The sequence below is a fragment of the Argopecten irradians genome, chromosome 13 (assembly GCF_041381155.1).
Source record: "Argopecten irradians isolate NY chromosome 13, Ai_NY, whole genome shotgun sequence".
NCBI lineage: Eukaryota > Metazoa > Mollusca > Bivalvia > Pectinida > Pectinidae > Argopecten > Argopecten irradians.
Genome location: NC_091146.1, coordinates 23,829,960 through 23,848,551, shown reverse-complemented (window position 1 = coordinate 23,848,551; position 18,592 = coordinate 23,829,960). Strand labels below are relative to the sequence as shown.

Below are 18,592 nucleotides of genomic sequence, written 5' to 3'. Positions count from 1 at the left end.
AAGGATACACTTAACTAAATAAGCACAAAGACGTATTCATCGTTATATCATGTTTTATTAATATCAGTATTTATATCATCCGATTACTGCAGTGGCGCCATATGAGGCCAAGACCTGGTATATCCAGGTAAGGTAGGATTGTACCCGTGTATACACCCCGGGAGTGTAGGCCTGTGCACACGAGTACCCCCAGGAAACTATACCAACCACATTCCACTTTCCATTCTTCAGACAAACCAGCGGTCCTCCAGAATCACCCTGGCAAGAGTACAATCATCAGTTACCACGGAAACTAAACATAATCAACATTGAAATAAAGGGATCATGCAATCTATTTTCGTTTTTTCATTTAGTTTTTTTTTCTCATTCTTTAAACATCCATACAAGTGGGTAAAGGTGAAAAGATTGGAATGACATGCTATTCTTGGCATCTATTACATTGTACTTGTTACAAACAATTTGATAAAATCAAATCGAATTGTACTATTGTAAATCTTCTTTAGAATTAAAATGTCACGCTCTCTTCTTATGGTTTGTTTGATTAATTAACATCCTATTAACAGCCAGGAAAATGTTAAGAAGACCTTCCATGTTTGCGGTGTGTAGCGTATATGTAATGGATGGTGTTTGTTTTTGGCTGCGGTTTATTCATGTTGTATCTTGTATAGTGGAACTCATGGCCATTTCATAGCTCTATATCAGTGAAGCATGCTGCCGAAGATACCAACAACCACTCACCAACCGGTCACATTATACTGATATGCTGAGCGGTTGAAGACTTTGGTGTGTCTCGGCTAGGGGACAGAACCCAGAGCCTACCTCACGTTACAGTTGTATTAACGCTTATAATTGTTAAATATGTTTGGTTTTTAAAACAAAGATATATGTTGTTTTCGAAATATTTGTTTAATGATCATTTCTTATTCAAAGACAATGTCGTGTTTTATATTGATTCTGGATTGCATTATGAGTTCCCGATTTGATAGTTTGATTGCATTTTATCCTTACCAGAAAACACATTACATTATCGGTAGAATTGTTGATAAAAAAAAGAAACATTAATTTTATGAAACGAGACTAAGACCTTTCCTTTCATGCGAGCCGTATGTTTACCCAAATATCAAAAGTTTGATGAAACTCAACGTAAAGTAGTGTTACAAAATAATAAAACGGGCGTAGCTATTTTATTGTATAATATCCGTGAATCGTAACGTCACATTCTGGTGACTGCATCTTATTGTTTACTGTATAATTTCGTCTTTTCGTCACAACATGCAATCGACTTTAGTTATCTTGCAACGAATGAGACACAAAATTACGTTTATTAGCTTCAGAAATCATTTCGAACAAACAAAATGGATTTTCTTACAAACTCGCTTGCTCCACACAAATGTTAACCAGAACAGGAGTATTTATAGGATGTTATATAACCCTTTGTATAACGTATTAGAAAATATTACTCGTATTCAAACCAGATTATATGATGAAAAAAATTACAAACCTGACAACTATCTACTCCGCCATGTTTCTGTCCTGCGCATACTTCCGTTTCCGGTATTGTCCTGTCCATCAGATAACTGCAAACTTGGTTCGATATCAGCGGCAAATTTGCCTTGTATAGCGCATGCGTGCCATGACCTCCTGTAACCATAAAGAGTCAACTCCTGTTGTCATTTTATTTACATAAGGATGCAGGGAATACAATATCTGAATATTCAAATTTGGAAATTTTCTAAACTTCGTTAAATTAAAGATGCTCCACCGCCGACAGAGCATAAATGATATTCATCATTTGAACAATAATTAGTGTTTAATCGTGTATATATATGCCTAATTAACACAAAAATAAAGATAATTTATTTCGCCTTTGGTGCATGCGCAATCATCACTTCATTCCATATAAGATATAGTACCACGGAATTTTTTCGGGATGCAATTAATTATTTTTCATATTTTCAACTTGAAGTAAAACTAGAAGCTAACTTTTCAGTGGTGGTAATGGTGTAAAATAAGTAACTTTTGTAACTGTAGAAAAATACTAAATCGACTGCTCCTGTTTTGGATAGTGAAAAATTACCATGTGTCAGCGGTGGAGCATCTTTAAATAATTACAAGAATATCTCCTGTCCTATTTTTCAGATTTTAAACACCACATTTTAAGATTTGGTTTCTTTTATTTTGTGTCCTAAAGAGAGTGACATTTGAACAAACTCCTCCTTGTATGGAGTACATGCTGGAGTATCAGCACTATAACTAAGTTACAATGTCACAATACGAATAGTGAAGCTGTGGAACAGTCTACCTGAAGATGGTGTTGATAGGCAGGATGATAAGTAGAAAAATCAGGAAATACTATTTCACTGTAGGGCTACCATAACCGAAATATGAACTTAACCATTTTAACTATAAGTTCATGAGTCCGGTGAAGAGAAACTATATACAGTAAAACCCCTATAACTCGAACAGCAGAGGACCAGATCACACGAATAGATGGTATAAAAGTGTGTAATTGATGAAACGGGGTATGTTTCTGTTCGAGGAAAAAGGGGTATTCGACGAATAGCTGTTCGAGTTATCCGGGGGTTTGTTACAAAATATATATACGGACACGGTCGGGACCATGGGATAAGTTCGACGAAAGAGAGTATTCGAGGAATGCGGGTTCGAGTTAGAGGGGTTATACTGGATTTTTTCTATATTCTACGTTTATAATTTGGATGAATTTGTGTATCATAGTTTCCTTATAGTAGAGGGACTCCCGTCTTCTTTATAGTGCCAAATTCATTTAACACCGAAAAGCGAAATATTGAATACGTGAAAATAAAGAAATATTGAATAAGCAAAAATAGTATCCAGTATTTTCAGATTGAAGATTTTTTAATTAAACACATTTTATTAGCTAATTTTATAAACAATGGGATTGGGCACAAGTTTTCCAACATATATGAAGCCCTCTCCCTACAGAATTATAATTAATTAAATGGCAAAAAAACCCACAAAAATGCCAAAATTATACATATTTACATATGTACAAGATTTTAGAGATAGAGAGAAAGGGAGAGATGGAGAGAGTTTATTTTATAATATGTATATAATTACGTGATTTATTGATATACATGTATTTGCAATCACTCAATGCTGACGACCAGAGATGTGAGTTAGTTGTGCTTACCAGATATTTTCCTCCAGTATCTTCAAATAGGAGTTGGTCATGCTTGCCAGTAAAGGCGAAATATTGAATAAACAAAAATAAAGTAGTATTCGACAGGTAAAGATAGGCGTGAGTTATGCTTACCCGTAAAGGCGGCGCCCCAGCCTGTTATAGTGCATATCATATTATCAAAGGTATCATTTAACCCAGGTAGACAGACAGAGCGAATATATTGGCCATCAATGTTGATCCGGTCGCCAAGCTTCACGATGGCAATGTCGTTAGTGAATGATGTTTCGTCAAACTGGGAATGAATGAAAAGGGTTTCCACCTTTTCTAATTTCTCGTAACCTTCAAGGAATGCCCTGTCGTGTTCTCCTAATACCACGGTCCAGGCAAAGGGATTCTTGTTCCTATAGAAACGAAAATATTTCCCTGAAGTATTCTATAAATATAACAAAGAATGCTGACATTCTAGTGAATACTATAAGAAAAAAAATCCTTACACGAATTAACACGCAATTTATCTACTACAACCACTGAATGATCATCAAAAATAAAACATGTTTAAACTACACTGCCCTCCAAAAGTTTTGTAACACCTGCAGTTTTACAAGTATACATAAAGTACAGAAATATCAAAATCTTGTTAATACAGGCATCCGTTTATATTATTTAACAACTTATTTAACTTCTCATTTTTTGCAATTCCGAAAGTGTTTTTAGAGATAAATTGTCAGGAAATTTTAACATATTAACAGTCGAAAACTTTTGGGGACAGTCTTAAGAATCAATGTTTTTTTTATCTTCTGAAAATTATATTTAATATGCATGACGTCTTGTTACATGGATAACGCTTCCTATGGTTACATATATGTATCGTGCAAATGAAGTCCCACAAATATACAATATATCATTACAATCTTTTAAAGGATTCCCATTAATGTTGGAACTGATGAGATCAACTGATGAGATCAGCTGATCAGATCAATTGATGAGATCAGCTGATGAGATCAACTGATTAGATCAACTGATCAGATCAACTGATAAAATCAACTGATTAGATCAACTGATGAGATCAACTGATGAGATCAACTGATGAGATCAACTGATGAGATCAGCTGATGAGATCAACTGATGAGATCAACTGATGAGATCAACTGATGAGATAAACTGATGAGATCAACTGATGAGATCAACTGATGAGATCAACTGATGAGATAAGCTGATGAGATCAGCTGATGAGATCGACTGATGAGAATATTTAAAGCAGAACATTAAATCGCGAAATTGCACATCCGCTAAATTGAACAACTCTACAGCAAAGGTTAGATTGGTTTTATAAGTTTAACGTCCTGTTAACAGCCAGGGTCATGTAAGGACGTGTCAGGTTTTCGGTGGGGGAACGTCGGAGTACCCGGAGAAAAACCACCGACCAACAGTCAGTACCTGACAACTGTCCTACATACAATGTAAGAGTCAAACCCATATCCCAGAGGTGGAAGCTTGTGGTAATATGTCGGGACATCTTAACCATTCGGCCACCGCGGTAAAGGTTTGTAACATGACCTGTATGCAAGTCTTTCTGTGATGTAGAGGTATCATGATTACAGTTATTCAACACCGTGTTAAACTTACTCGCGGAAGCAGTGAGCAGCCGTCAGAACCCACTGATCAGCAATCAATATCCCTCCGCACACGTGCTGACCATGCGACTGCATGGAAACCTGCGTGGTAGCGAATAAAAGGTAGAAAATATTTATGCAAGTGTTTGTAGTTAGTAATGTAAGTTATTCACATATAACTATTCCGTTTTCCATATTACTGAGTAAGCTCCCTTGCGGGTAGGTATTTATTGTGACATCATTATTTTGTGGGCGTTATTTCCGTCGTTTTCTTCGAAAATAATGACGTAACGCTCGCACACACATGACGTCATAATCAATAACTACCCACAAGAGTAGATAACTCTGTAATATGCAAAGACAGAATAGTGCAAATGCGGAAAATGGTTCGGAAGTATTACACTCTTTAAATGGTGCCTTGATATTGTCAGGAAACATCAGAAAATAACAAAGATCAGCTTTATATTAATGGAAGCGAATTGTTGCTAAATGATTTGTGTTTCTACATCGAAACTCAATATTGTGCTTATCTTGGAATTGACTTGAGTATTTCTGATTTTTCCGGAATGTTTGGTTGTTTGTTGTAGTATTTATTATAAAACATGAATGTGAAGTTGTCTATCAACAGTTCGGTGTGTGTCGGCTTATTTAATTTGAATAGATTATTTATGTTATAGAGATATAACACAAAACTTTGAGTGTACTCTAAATAAACCGCGAAGCGCTTTATGATGAGAGTACACTCAGATATTTGTGTTATATCTCCGTAACATAATAAATATATTCAAATTAATCCTTATAATTCAATTTACTAAAGATTATCTCTTCAATACTCAAAATTCATTCTTGGACTCTTTTGTTTATGAAATCATTACGCCGTCATCTCAGCCAATCAGAAGCGACGTTACAAGCGGCGATTTTTTCCTTTATGGGCTGATAAAGTAAATTTTAAGCCAATGAAAATGCTCGTATCAAGCAAAATTGAATTATAGGACTTTAGGCATAATCAAACGCCCGTCCTTATATCAGTTACTATGTACTAGAACTTTAACTCTTCCGAGTATAAAATATCAATACTATATAATATAAATAGCTTATTTTATACATTAACCTATAGCCATCATCAAAACTACTTTTATTGTCCATACAAATCACATATATAACTTATTTTAACGGAAACTTTATCCATATTTCAAAAAAAAATTCTAAAGATGATTGTTAGAATATTTACAATTCTATAAAATCCTATATAAAAACATCACTTATGAAAGATTTATGAAAGTTATTGATGTATCTTTTCTAACAAAATGAGAAACTTTGTTTAACAAAGTATTGATTCAATAGCTCAACAGGTGTTCAGTCATTAGTGCGATGTTTCGGAATCCTGATGCTACACTTCTCATGTTTTATAAACAATATCGCAATGATTACAGCAGATTTAAGGTTTACGATCCTTGTTTTAACTTGTGATATTTGTATGCCTATATATTGCTCATATCACATATTTCTTTCACCAAATAACCATGCCATTATGTTTACTAGTATTTATAGCATATATTAGGAGCGCTGGTTAAACCGGATTCGACTTCACATAGGCATTTAGACATCGAGTCCTTTTTGACCTTGTCAGAACAATGGCGACTGTAGATTATAACATGCAAATGTGGCGTATATGGGACGTCCCAATTGATACCAATGTACATATCCGATGTTATTATGTCATCTGAACAAAGTGAAAATAATGTTTTAAGAAAAAAAAATAAGAGTTTAACTGCATTTCAACAAGTCTAAAGGTTTTGTCCCTAATACAGCAGTTAAACAATTTCCTGAAAACACTATTATGAGCTCTCATAATGTGTGAATATATATGTGCTTATAATGATGGTTCAGATCCATCAAAGCACCAATATACTATTGACATAACGGTAAATGTCGCAGGAAATATCACACGTTTTGAAAGAACTGCCACAGTCAACGCAAAAAAAAATATTTTAATGTAATTGTTTAATAGTAATTGTTTAATAGCTTTGTGAATACGAACTTTACAAAAAAATATGTAGAGCACTTTAAAATACGTTTTCTATGCCAAAAATACAACATTTCAGAGCCATACAACTTTAAAAGTATATAATAGACGTATTTGAGATGATTGAAATTCCTTCCTATAAACCTCACTAGTTTAAACAGGGTCTTTAGCCTTAATATGATCTTAGTCGAACAGATAAATCGGAATTTTCTTTAAATCTGAATGTTGAAATCTGAATTTCGCGATGGCGAAATGCAGGTTAACAGCAATAAGCTTTTATAGAAGATTATCTAAATTTCAATTAAAAGACCAGTATGTGCCCAGTTTGCCAAACTTAGGCTGCTAGATTAATCACAGTTTAATGACAATTTTCAAAATCCAGATGAAATATTTCTTTATTATATTATATTTTTCTATTAAATTCAACTTGACAAAATTGCTAGGTTTCTGATTATTCAATTTGTTACCTACTTGTTAATTTTAAAGAAGATATATAATCACATCCTTAGCGGCAAATGAAAAATACACATTTCCCTAATCATGTAATGCGCCTAGTCATCTTTTGAACAATTGAGTCCTGCCGAAGACACTTGATGATATCTACCTGCCATGGAAACTCCCCGACAGCCGCCGGAGTCCCTCCTACGATCCTATTGGTCCCGCCACTTGTCTGGATACCACACTCTCCTATATTATACATCATAGAGTAATTACTGTTAGTGTACTTAATTAAGCGGCAGTTATATTTTCTATATTTTTTTATATTTCTGTCTTTGAATTGATATACAGAGCAAATTTTTTGGAAAATAGTATTTGATGTATGAATCTTTTTTTTTACATTTGCGCTAAAATAGGTTTGTATACAGTAAATTAACAATCTGATTTAAATAATATCCTTTTAACCACTCCGTTCAATAGAGGAACGTAGTGATAACTGGGCTCACGCAACCCATTCGCATTTTCGATGTAAAGTAGCAATACTTACGACGGAGTATGGTTTAATGAATGATCGGGATCTTTTGTATGTTTGTACATTTCACTTGATACATAAAATACATTATTTGATGCTTCTTGGTAATTTAATGTTTTCCATTATGAAATGCTGTGAATGAAATTTCCTAAATGAAATTCTCATTTGCTAAAAAATCTCACTTTCGCAACGTTTGCTAAGCAAACTGAACAATTAGTGTGAGACCAGATAACAAGGATCGGTATTTTAATCAGATTTGTATATTAACTAACTATTGGGCGAGCTTTATCTGGTATTTTGGCGCAAATCGAATGTAACGAATAGGGGTATGTTTGGATAGATGAGAATGTTTTATATTCACCACTTTTTATTGCAATAAAGCACAAAATTAGGGATTATATTGTTATGGAGATTACATTATAAAAATGTAATACGAAAATTGGAGTATTAGCTAAGAACGCTATGAATTTCACTTTCATTTTAATTCTTATAATTCAAATTACTCGAAATTTTCCATGGAATCATTACGTCGTTGTGTTGCCCAATCAAAAATGATGTAACAAGTGGTGACGCTAATTTACGCCAATGGAAATTCGTGTTACAATAGACATATAGTAATCAGATCATATTACTTAGCTGTACACGACTAGGTACAGATCATATCAGATCATATTACTTAGCGGTACACGACTATGAGGTATACAATAGATCTTACCTGGCTGTATGGTCTGTAGCGGTACACGACTGGCAGGTATACAACAGATCTTACCATCACCGCCATGTTCATTTGTTCTTCGGAACGCTTCTCGATTTTACCGACAAGCACAACACTACATTATTTGCATAATGTAGTCACGATATGTAAAATCGAGAAGCATTCCGAGAGAAAAATGAAAATGGCGGTGATGGTTAAAGTAAGTGAGCTACACGATGTTTAAATGGAGATTCTACAATGTACGAATCATGACGCCTCCAAAGGAGATTGTGGATGAACACAGTTATGGGTACTGTTAACCACCACAAGTGTAGATTTTGTGATTTTGGCTTGGATTTTTAGGTACCCATTAGAGGCGAGACGACAATGATTCGACCGGACAGGGAAATGTCTACCTAGCATATTTTTCGTAAATTTCTCGATTCATCAAGCCATAACTCCGTCAATACTTGGCCAATTTTGTTCATCAAGTTCTCGATGGGAAGATAAATTATTTCTTCTGAAGGTAAGATATGCTCAATGGTGTATAGAACCCATAAAAATAGGTCCGAACCCATAAAAATAGGTCCGTTTGTCTCGACCGCCGAGTTCATACCCTTGATACTATAATATATATATGTATACTGTTAGTTAAAAAATTCGTGCCAGGTCCCTGTGTATACAACATATCTTACCTGGCTGTATGATCGGTGACGGTACACGACTGGGAGTTATACAGAATATCTTACCTGGTTGTATGGTCTGTGACGGTACAAGACTGGGAGGTATACAACAGATCTTACCTGGCTAATTGGTCTGTGACGGTACAAGACTGGGAGGTATACAACAGATCTTACCTGGCTAATTGGTCTGTGACGGTACACAACTGGGAGGTATACAACAGATCTTACCTGGCTGTATGGTCTGCGACGGTACAAGACTGGGAGGTATACAGCATATCTTACCTGGCAGTATGGTCTGTGACGGTACATGACTGGGAGGTTTACAACAGATCTTACCTGGCTGTATAGTCTGTGACGGTACAAGACTGGGAGGTATACAACACATCTTACCTGGCTGTATGTTCTGTGACGGTACACGACTGGGAGGTATACAACAGATCTTACCTGACTGTATGGTCTCTGACGGTACACGACTGGGAGGTATGCAACATATCTTACCTGGCTGTATAGTCTGTGACGGTACACGACTGGGAGGTATACAACAGATCTTACCTGACTGTATGATCTGTGACGGTACACGGCTGAGAGGTATACAAACAGATCTTACCTGGCTGTATAGTCTGTGACGGTACAAGACTGGGAGGTATACAACACATCTTACCTGGCTGTATGTTCTGTGACGGTACACGACTGGGAGGTATACAACAGATCTTACCTGACTGAATGGTCTGTGAAGGTACACGTCTGGGAGGTATACAACAGATCTTACCTGGCTGTATGATCTGTGACGGTACACGACTGGGAGGTATACAAACATATCTTACCTGGCTGTATGGTCTGTGACGGTACACGACTGGGAGGTATGCAACAGATCTTACTGGCTGTATGGTCTGTGACGGTACCGACTGGGAGGTATACAACACATCATTACCTGGCTGTATGATCTGTGACGGTACACGACTGGGAGGTTTACAACAGATCTTACCTGGCTGAATGGTCTGTGACGGTACACGACTGGGAGGTATACAACAGATCTTACAGGCTGTATGGTCTGTGACGGTACACAACTGGGAGGTATACAACAGATCTTACCCTGGCTGTATGGTCTGTGACGGTACAAGACTGGGAGGTATACAGCATATCTTACCTGGCAGTATGGTCTGTGACGGTACATGACTGGGAGGTTTACAAACAGATCTTACCTGGCTGTATAGTCTGTGGACGGTACAAGACTGGGAGGTATTTTACCAACAACATCTTACCTGGCTGTATGTTCTGTGACGGTACACGAGACTGGGAGGTATTACAACAGATCTTACCTGACTGTATGGTCTCTGACGGTACACAACTGGGAGGTATACAACAGATCTTACCTGACTGTATGGTCTCTGACGGTACACGTCTGGGAGGTATACAACAGATCTTACCTTCCTGTCATGGTCGACCTGTGACGGTATCCGACTGAGAGGTATACAACAGATCTTACCTGGCTGTATAGTCTGTGACGGTATCCGACTGAGAGGTTATACAACAGATCTTACCTGGCTGTATAGTCTGTGACGGTACACGACTGGGGGGTATACAAACAGATCTTACCTGGCTGTATGTCTGTGACGGTACACGACTGGGAGGTATACAACAGATCTTACTGACTGTATGGTCTCTGACGGTACACGTCTGGGAGGTATACAAACAGATCTTACCTTCCTGTATGGTCGCTGTGACGGTACCCGACTGAGAGGTATACAACAGATCTTACCTGCGCTGTATGGTCGACTGTGACGGTACCCGACTGAGAGGTATACAACAGATCTTACCTGGCTGTATAGTCTGTGACGGTACACGACTGGGAGGTATACAACAGATCTTACCTGGCTGTATGGTCTGTGACGGTGACACCGACTGGGAGGTATACAACAGATCTTACCTGGCTGTATATAGTCTGTGACGGTACACGACTGGGGGGTATACAACACATCTTACCCTGGCTGTATAGTCTGTGACGGTACCACGACTGGGAGGTATACAACAGATTTACTGGCTGTTGTATAGTCTGTGACGGTACACGACTGGGAGGTATACAAACAGATCTTACCTGGCTGTATAGTCTGTGACGGTACACGACTGGGAGGTATACAACAGATCTTACCTGGCTGTATAGTCTGTGACGGTACACGACTGGGAGGTATACAACAGATCTTACCTGGCTGTATGGTCTGTGACGGTACACGACTGGGAGGTATACAACAGATCTTACCTGGCTGTATGGTCTGTGACGGTACACGACTGGGAGGTATACAACAGATCTTACCTGGCTGTATGGTCTGTGACGGTACACGACTGGGAGGTATACAACAGATCTTACCTGGCTGTATGGTCTGTGACGGTACACGACTGGGAGGTATACAACAGATCTTACCTGGCTGTATGGTCTGTGACGGTACACGACTGGGAGGTATACAACAGATCTTACCTGGCTGTATGGTCTGTGACGGTACACGACTGGGAGGTATACAACAGATCTTACCTGGCTGTATGGTCTGTGACGGTACACGACTGGGAGGTATACAACAGATCTTACCTGGCTGTATGGTCTGTGACGGTACACGACTGGGAGGTATACAACAGATCTTACCTGGCTGTATGGTCTGTGACGGTACACGACTGGGAGGTATACAAACAGATCTTACCTGGCTGTATGGTCTGTGACGGTACACGACTGGGAGGTATACAACAGATCTTACCTGGCTGTATGGTCTGTGACGGTACACGACTGGGAGGTATACAAACAGATCTTACCTGGCTGTATGGTCTGTGACGGTACACGACTGGGAGGTATACAACAGATCTTACCTGGCTGTATGGTCTGTGACGGTACACGACTGGGAGGTATACAACAGATCTTACCTGGCTGTATGGTCTGTGACGGTACACGACTGGGAGGTATACAACAGATCTTACCTGGCTGTATGGTCTGTGACGGTACACGACTGGGAGGTATACAACAGATCTTACCTGTGAATGGTCTGTGACGGTACACGACTGGGAGGTATACAACAGATCTTACCTGGCTGTATGGTCTGTGACGGACGGAGGTATACAACAGATCTTACCTGGCTGTATGGTCTGTGACGGTACACGACTGGGAGGTATACAACAGATCTTACCTGGCTGTATAGTCTGTGACGGTACACGACTGGGAGGTATACAACAGATCTTACCTGGGTATGGTCTGTGACGGTACACGACTGGGAGGTATACAACAGATCTTACCTGGCTGTATGGTCTGTGACGGTACACGACTGGGAGGTATACAACAGATCTTACCTGGCTGTATGGTCTGTGACGGTACACGACTGGGAGGTATACAACAGATCTTACCTGGCTGTATAGTCTGTGACGGTACACGACTGGGAGGTATACAACAAATCTTACCTGGCTGTATGGTCTGTGACGGTACACGACTGGGAGGTATACAACAGATCTTACCTGGCTGTATGGTCTGTGACGGTACACGACTGGGAGGTATACAACAGATCTTACCTGGCTGTATAGTCTGTGACGGTACACGACTGACTGGAGGTATACAACAGATCTTACCTGGCTGTATGGTCTGTGACGGTACACGACTGGGAGGTATACAACAGATCTTACCTGGCTGTATGGTCTCTGACGGTACACGTCTGGGAGGTATATAACAGATCTTACCTTCCTGTATGGTCGACCTGTGACGGTATCCGACTGAGAGGTATACAACAGATCTTACCTGGCTGTATAGTCTGTGACGGTACACGACTGGGAGGTATACAACAGATCTTACCTGGCTGTATAGTCTGTGACGGTACACGACTGGGAGGTATACAACAGATCTTACCTGGCTGTATAGTCTGTGACGGTACACGACTGGGAGGTATACAACAGATCTTACCTGGCTGTATGGTCTGTGACGGTACACGACTGGGAGGTATACAACAGATCTCCTCGTGTCCACTACATCCCGTTGTAGAGAAATAATGCCCAGACATACAATGGTTAAAGTATTTGTTCACACAGGAACCGCCATACTGACTGACACACACTGTGAGTAAAACATTATAAAATGGAAAAATGTTGTAAAATTATAAACAATAGTTAATTAATATCTGAAACATAAATTTGTGAAAAACAAAGCTAAATGTGTGAAACACCACACAGGATCCGCCGTACCGACTAATACATACTATGAGGAAATGGGAATACAATTGTTTGTAGCAATGTAAAATGTGTGAAACATTAAAATGTGTAAAACTGCATACAGAATCCGCCAAACTGATTATTAACACATACTACATGTGAGTAAGATATAAAATGCACGATGAAAAGCGTTGCCAAGTAACACAACATAAAACAACATTATACAATATTTGAACTTACATACAGTTATGTGAACATAATAAAAATATATCAATTGGCTTAAAGTTTGTGTCATAACATGTGAAAAGTATCAGACAATGTTTAAAATAAAATTAAAATGTGTAAAGCAATACGCGGGATAGCGAATGACTGAAATACATATAATACATGGGAGATTATCTTTAAAAGATTATTAATTTCACAGTCCAGAATAATACTATGCACACACAAACAAAACACGTGTTCCGACGAAATTTATACACAGTCAAAGAAGAAAGTGATACCATTGTTTTAATTGGTGTGAGAAAGTAACAATAGGACTTAAAAAATAATGATTTGTTTGAGAATAAAGTTCTTTTCTATACATTATATAACTACTGCAGTTCCTACTTACAGTCTGTTGCCTTAGTTACAGACAGTCCTAGTAGTAAGACAATCAATCGGACGGACGCCATGTTGTGCAAGTTCGTTTCTTATCAGCCACGGTTAATCAGGACATTAACATTTAGAACTTATCCACTTGACGTCTTCATGTAAAATCCTTATCTGGGGCTAAAATTATCATCTTGGAGGCGGAATAGCCATGTATCATCCCACGTTACCTTACAGGTGATTCAGTATATCCAGCTTACAACAACAGTCACAGAGAGACAAAATGGTGGTCATAACTACTGGTCATTTTGTGTTGGAACGAAAATGGTCTTATCAAACAGGGGTGATTTAACAAAGGAGGATTTTATAACTTCATTTACAGTATAGATCACTTACTTTGCGCGTGCGTGTCATGCACAAGACCGTCCTGAATTTAAGTCTTACGGAAAGTTCACCTCTGTTGTGCGTAAAATTCGTTAATGGAGTGACATTCTATCAAAATATTTTATTCGATATTACTTATTCAAGAAATAATTGCTATTTTTTGTTGTTTAGTGGTGTATGAACGGCATCTTTGACAGTTATTTTAAATAGTGCGCGTCAAAACTTGTCGTTCATACACCAGCTAACAGCAAACATCAGCGATGATGTCTTATGTTTACATTCCCATAGGATTTTATAATAATACTTTTAATTGGAATGATATATCTATTATATCGGAAGCTATACGCACGGTTGAAACAGTTCTGGATTCAATTGGATAATGTATACGTAACAGCCGATAGAGAACTGTGCTAACTTCCGAAGCGCAACAAGAGGCCGACAGGGCCTGTATCGCTAGCCTGGTTTGAAATGCCAAGTAATGTCATGCATACAGGTTCATGGTTTCTTTTCTGAAGGAATTTGAATATTAACCTCTAATCCCCCTATTGGGCCCCACCCCTCCTGCACCCAGGGGGTCAGAGCCAACATTTATACAAGTTCTGTTCCCCTTCCCCCAAGGACGTCTGTGGTCATATTTGGTAACAATCAATGCAGAACTCTAGGACAAGTAGCTAGTTATAGGATTTGCCTCTATTTCCCCTATTTGGCCCCGTCCCTTCTGCCCCCGGGGGTTAGAGCCAAATTTATACAAGTTTTGTTCCCCTTCCCCCAAGGATGTATGTGATGATATTTTGTTACAATCCATGCAGACCTCTAGGACAAATAGCGATTTATAATTTTTACCTCTATTTCCCCTATTGGGCCCCGCCCCTTCTGTCCCCAGGGACTCAGAGCCAAAATTTATTCAAGTTCTGTTCCCCTTCTCCTAAGGATGTATTGGCCAAATTTGGTTACAATCCATGTAGAACTCGAAGACAAGTAGCGATTTATAGGATTTACCTCTATTTACCCTATTGGGCCCCGCCCCTCCTACCCCTAAGGGGTCAGAGCCAAAATTTATACAAGTTCTGTTCCCCTTCTCCAAAGGATATTTGTCAAACTTGGTTACAATCCATGCAGAACTCTAAGACAAGTAGAGATTTATAGGATTTACATCTAATTCCCCTATTGGGCCCCGCCCCTCCGTTCCCCGGGGGATCAGAGCCAAAATTTATACAGGTTCTGTTCCCCTTCTTTCAAGGAAAATTGTGGCCAAATTTGGTTACAATCCATGCAGAACTCCAAGACAAGTAGCGATTTATAGGATTTACCTCTATTTACCCTATTGAGCCCCGCCCCTCCTACCCCTAAGGGGTCAGAGCCAAAATTTATACAAGTTCTGTTCCCCTTCCCCCAAGGATATTTGTGGCCAAATTTGGTTACAATGCATGCAGAACTCTATGACTAGTACCGATTTAAAGGAAATGTTGACGGACGGACGACGGACGCCGCGCCATGACATAAGCTCACCGGCCCTTTGGACCAGGTGAGCTAACAAAAACAGACAATGACGTCGTTTTTAGCGAACACAAGTTGAAATTTAAATATGACCACATATACTTCATAAGAACTTAAAGACATGTGTCAAGCACTTGAAAATTAAAGAGAAACGGTATTCTCCGTTGCATGGATGATGCCGTAACGTCATCATCTAACTGAAAGTGGGTGTTTTCAGATTTGAAATACATGTAAATATGGAGGAGCGAGGTGAAAATGATGGATGCGCAATAAAAGTAAAGCCAAAGTCAAAAAATTTAAGAGTGCTGATGAGTCGTGATTGAACTACTTGAGACACGTTCATCTGCCTGTTCTGTTTGTGTCCTAACAGACGTGTCGTGTAGGAAAGCCCCTGTATCCAATCCAAATAGGGAAGTTCAAGATCTTCCTTGCATTCCTGCTCTGGACACTCTGCCAGCATGTCTTTTTATTTGGTACACTTCCTTTTTATTTGCTTGCAATTGCCACCTTTCCCTTGACACAATCAGCACTACTAGTACAAGCTTCTTCCTGGACTTTGACTATTCCACAATGTCTTACCTATGACAGGTCTTGAAGACGAGCTGCCGTTTCAATCCACTTCTATTGACCGGTTATCTGACATTGTCTCTATTCTCCTTTGGTCCTTGTGCCATCCTTGTACCAATATGTATACAATTTATATCTTAATTTAGGTTTTAAAAAACGAAGCGGGAATATGAGGATATTCGCAAAGCCGATGGTTACGGCCTTCTTGCTTAATTATAATAATAATAAACTTTATTTACCGAGGATAGAAACCTGATTCAGCCAAGGGCTAATCTCACTCAGGGTCCTCAGGATTAGTAAAAGTATTAGTGACAAATTACATAATAATAATGTATCTATACAAAATATTTCAGTTCATAAAATTAATACATGTAATACTATAATGAATATTACATACAATAAATAGAAACAGTATTATCACAGTAAGTACAAAGATCATGCTTACGGTACTGAAATAAAGTTAAATGGCCGAAGCCTCATATATACACATGCTAATGTAGCATACATTGCAATACGTTTTGAATTCTAAAAGTACATATCACAGAAATGCTTAATTGCTTTCTTTTTAAAACTACTCAAAGAAGGTGATGATCTCGCATCATTAGGAAGCTGATTCCAGATTTGACTGCTTGATATCATATAATGACTCGAGTAAAACTGAGTCCTGTGTCTTGGAATGTATAAAATATTCTGTTCAGTCTGACGTGTTACTCAAGACTGAACACTATCAACATATTTGAATCGACAACACAGATAATCGGGTACAAGTCCATTTACACATTTAAAAGTAAATACAGATTTCTTGAATTTTATGTATATGTCTATAGGCATCCATTTCAACTGTTGAAACATTACTTTTGACGGAGTATCAAAGGGGGCATCTAAAATGATTCGTGCTGCCAGTTTTTGTAATAGACATAGTTTTTTTTATTATAATATCATTACATGTTAACACCCTCCCCATACAGTACAACATTACAAAAAACGCGGAAATACACAAGAATTAAAGTATTTTCAGTCTTGCACAGAAAGACAAGTACTGCTTAATACGTCTTAATTTAGTCTTGATCTTAAGCTTTCATCCTAGAGTCGTCATTCCTCATCGACTGTTAGTGCTGACTGATAGCTTGACAACACATAGCTCAAATATTTTGCGTGTTTGTTCAGCCAATCCAGAATGAGCTTACTTTTGTGATAATGTAGTCTGCGATTGTCTAGTAAGGCAAGACTTCCGAGGTTATTGCATGGCTTTCGAGTAACAAGGGATTTATAGCACCCGAGCGAAGCGAGAGGGTAATAAGTCCCGAGTGACGAGAAATCATGCAACAGCTGACTTACTGCATGCTTATTAACCTCGAACAAAAAGACAGGTTAATTGAAAAAATAACACCTTTCCATCTCTATACCCCAACTCTTCCATACTTCCAACCTCTCACAAAGGAAAAGTGTGGCCAATAAATGTCTTGCTACCACAGTTGATTCCACAATAACCCCCTTTCATGGCCACTCAGGATTACTTGACCATGAAAGGGGCTGAATCCCCCATTCATGGCCAAGTAAAGATTATTGCATGGCTTTCGAGTAATAAGGGATTTATTACACCCGAGCGAAGCGAGGGGGTAATAAGTCCCGAGTGACGAGAAATCATGCAATAACTGACTTACTGCATGCTTCTTAACCTCGAACAAAAAGACAGGTTGATTGAAAAAATAACACCTTTCCATCCCTTTACCCCAACTCTCCCATTGTTCTCTGTTTTGATTTACCTGTACCTATTATGCTTGTGAGCACTTTTCAGTATTAGAGGTTCTTTGCTCAATACTAATATATCAGTTTGTCATTTGTCATTGCAAGAAAAAACAGTAAATGAAAAAAGACATTGTCGGAAACTTTAAATGTAAGTAAATTTTATTTGAAATTAATTCCATCTGTGCTTTCAATTGGTAAAATGCATATATACTGTATATTAATACTAAGGCATCATTTGTTGATGAAAACGTTCATGAGGCGTGAAAACTTTTCCTTGCATTACGAAGTTGCTATCATATAATAATTAATTGGAATAGTGATTAATGAAGGTTTTTGTTCTACATTTAAATAAGTGTGATTTTTCAATTTCATTGTACCCCCGTATTTTAAAAAAAATGTCAGCATTGGTTAGTTGCTCTATTGATTAATCTAAGCATTAGAACAAAGTGAGTAATGATTATCTCCCCTCTCTTCCAGCATTT

General features: G+C 38.3%; 1 protein-coding gene across 1 annotated transcript; it reads right to left on the bottom strand.

Annotated features, from left to right (window-relative positions):
- Positions 1-35: 35 nt before the first annotated feature.
- Positions 36-14,098, bottom strand: LOC138306713 (chymotrypsinogen A-like). The gene is made up of 7 exons (XM_069247175.1): positions 13,936-14,098; positions 13,078-13,227; positions 7,407-7,489; positions 4,790-4,878; positions 3,296-3,564; positions 1,502-1,641; positions 36-258 (listed from the first exon to the last, which is right to left on the bottom strand). Exons 1-7 carry the CDS (start codon positions 13,994-13,996, stop codon positions 76-78), a joined length of 975 nt encoding a protein of 324 aa, XP_069103276.1. The 5' UTR covers positions 13,997-14,098; the 3' UTR covers positions 36-75.
- Between the last annotated feature and the right edge of the window lie 4,494 nt (positions 14,099-18,592).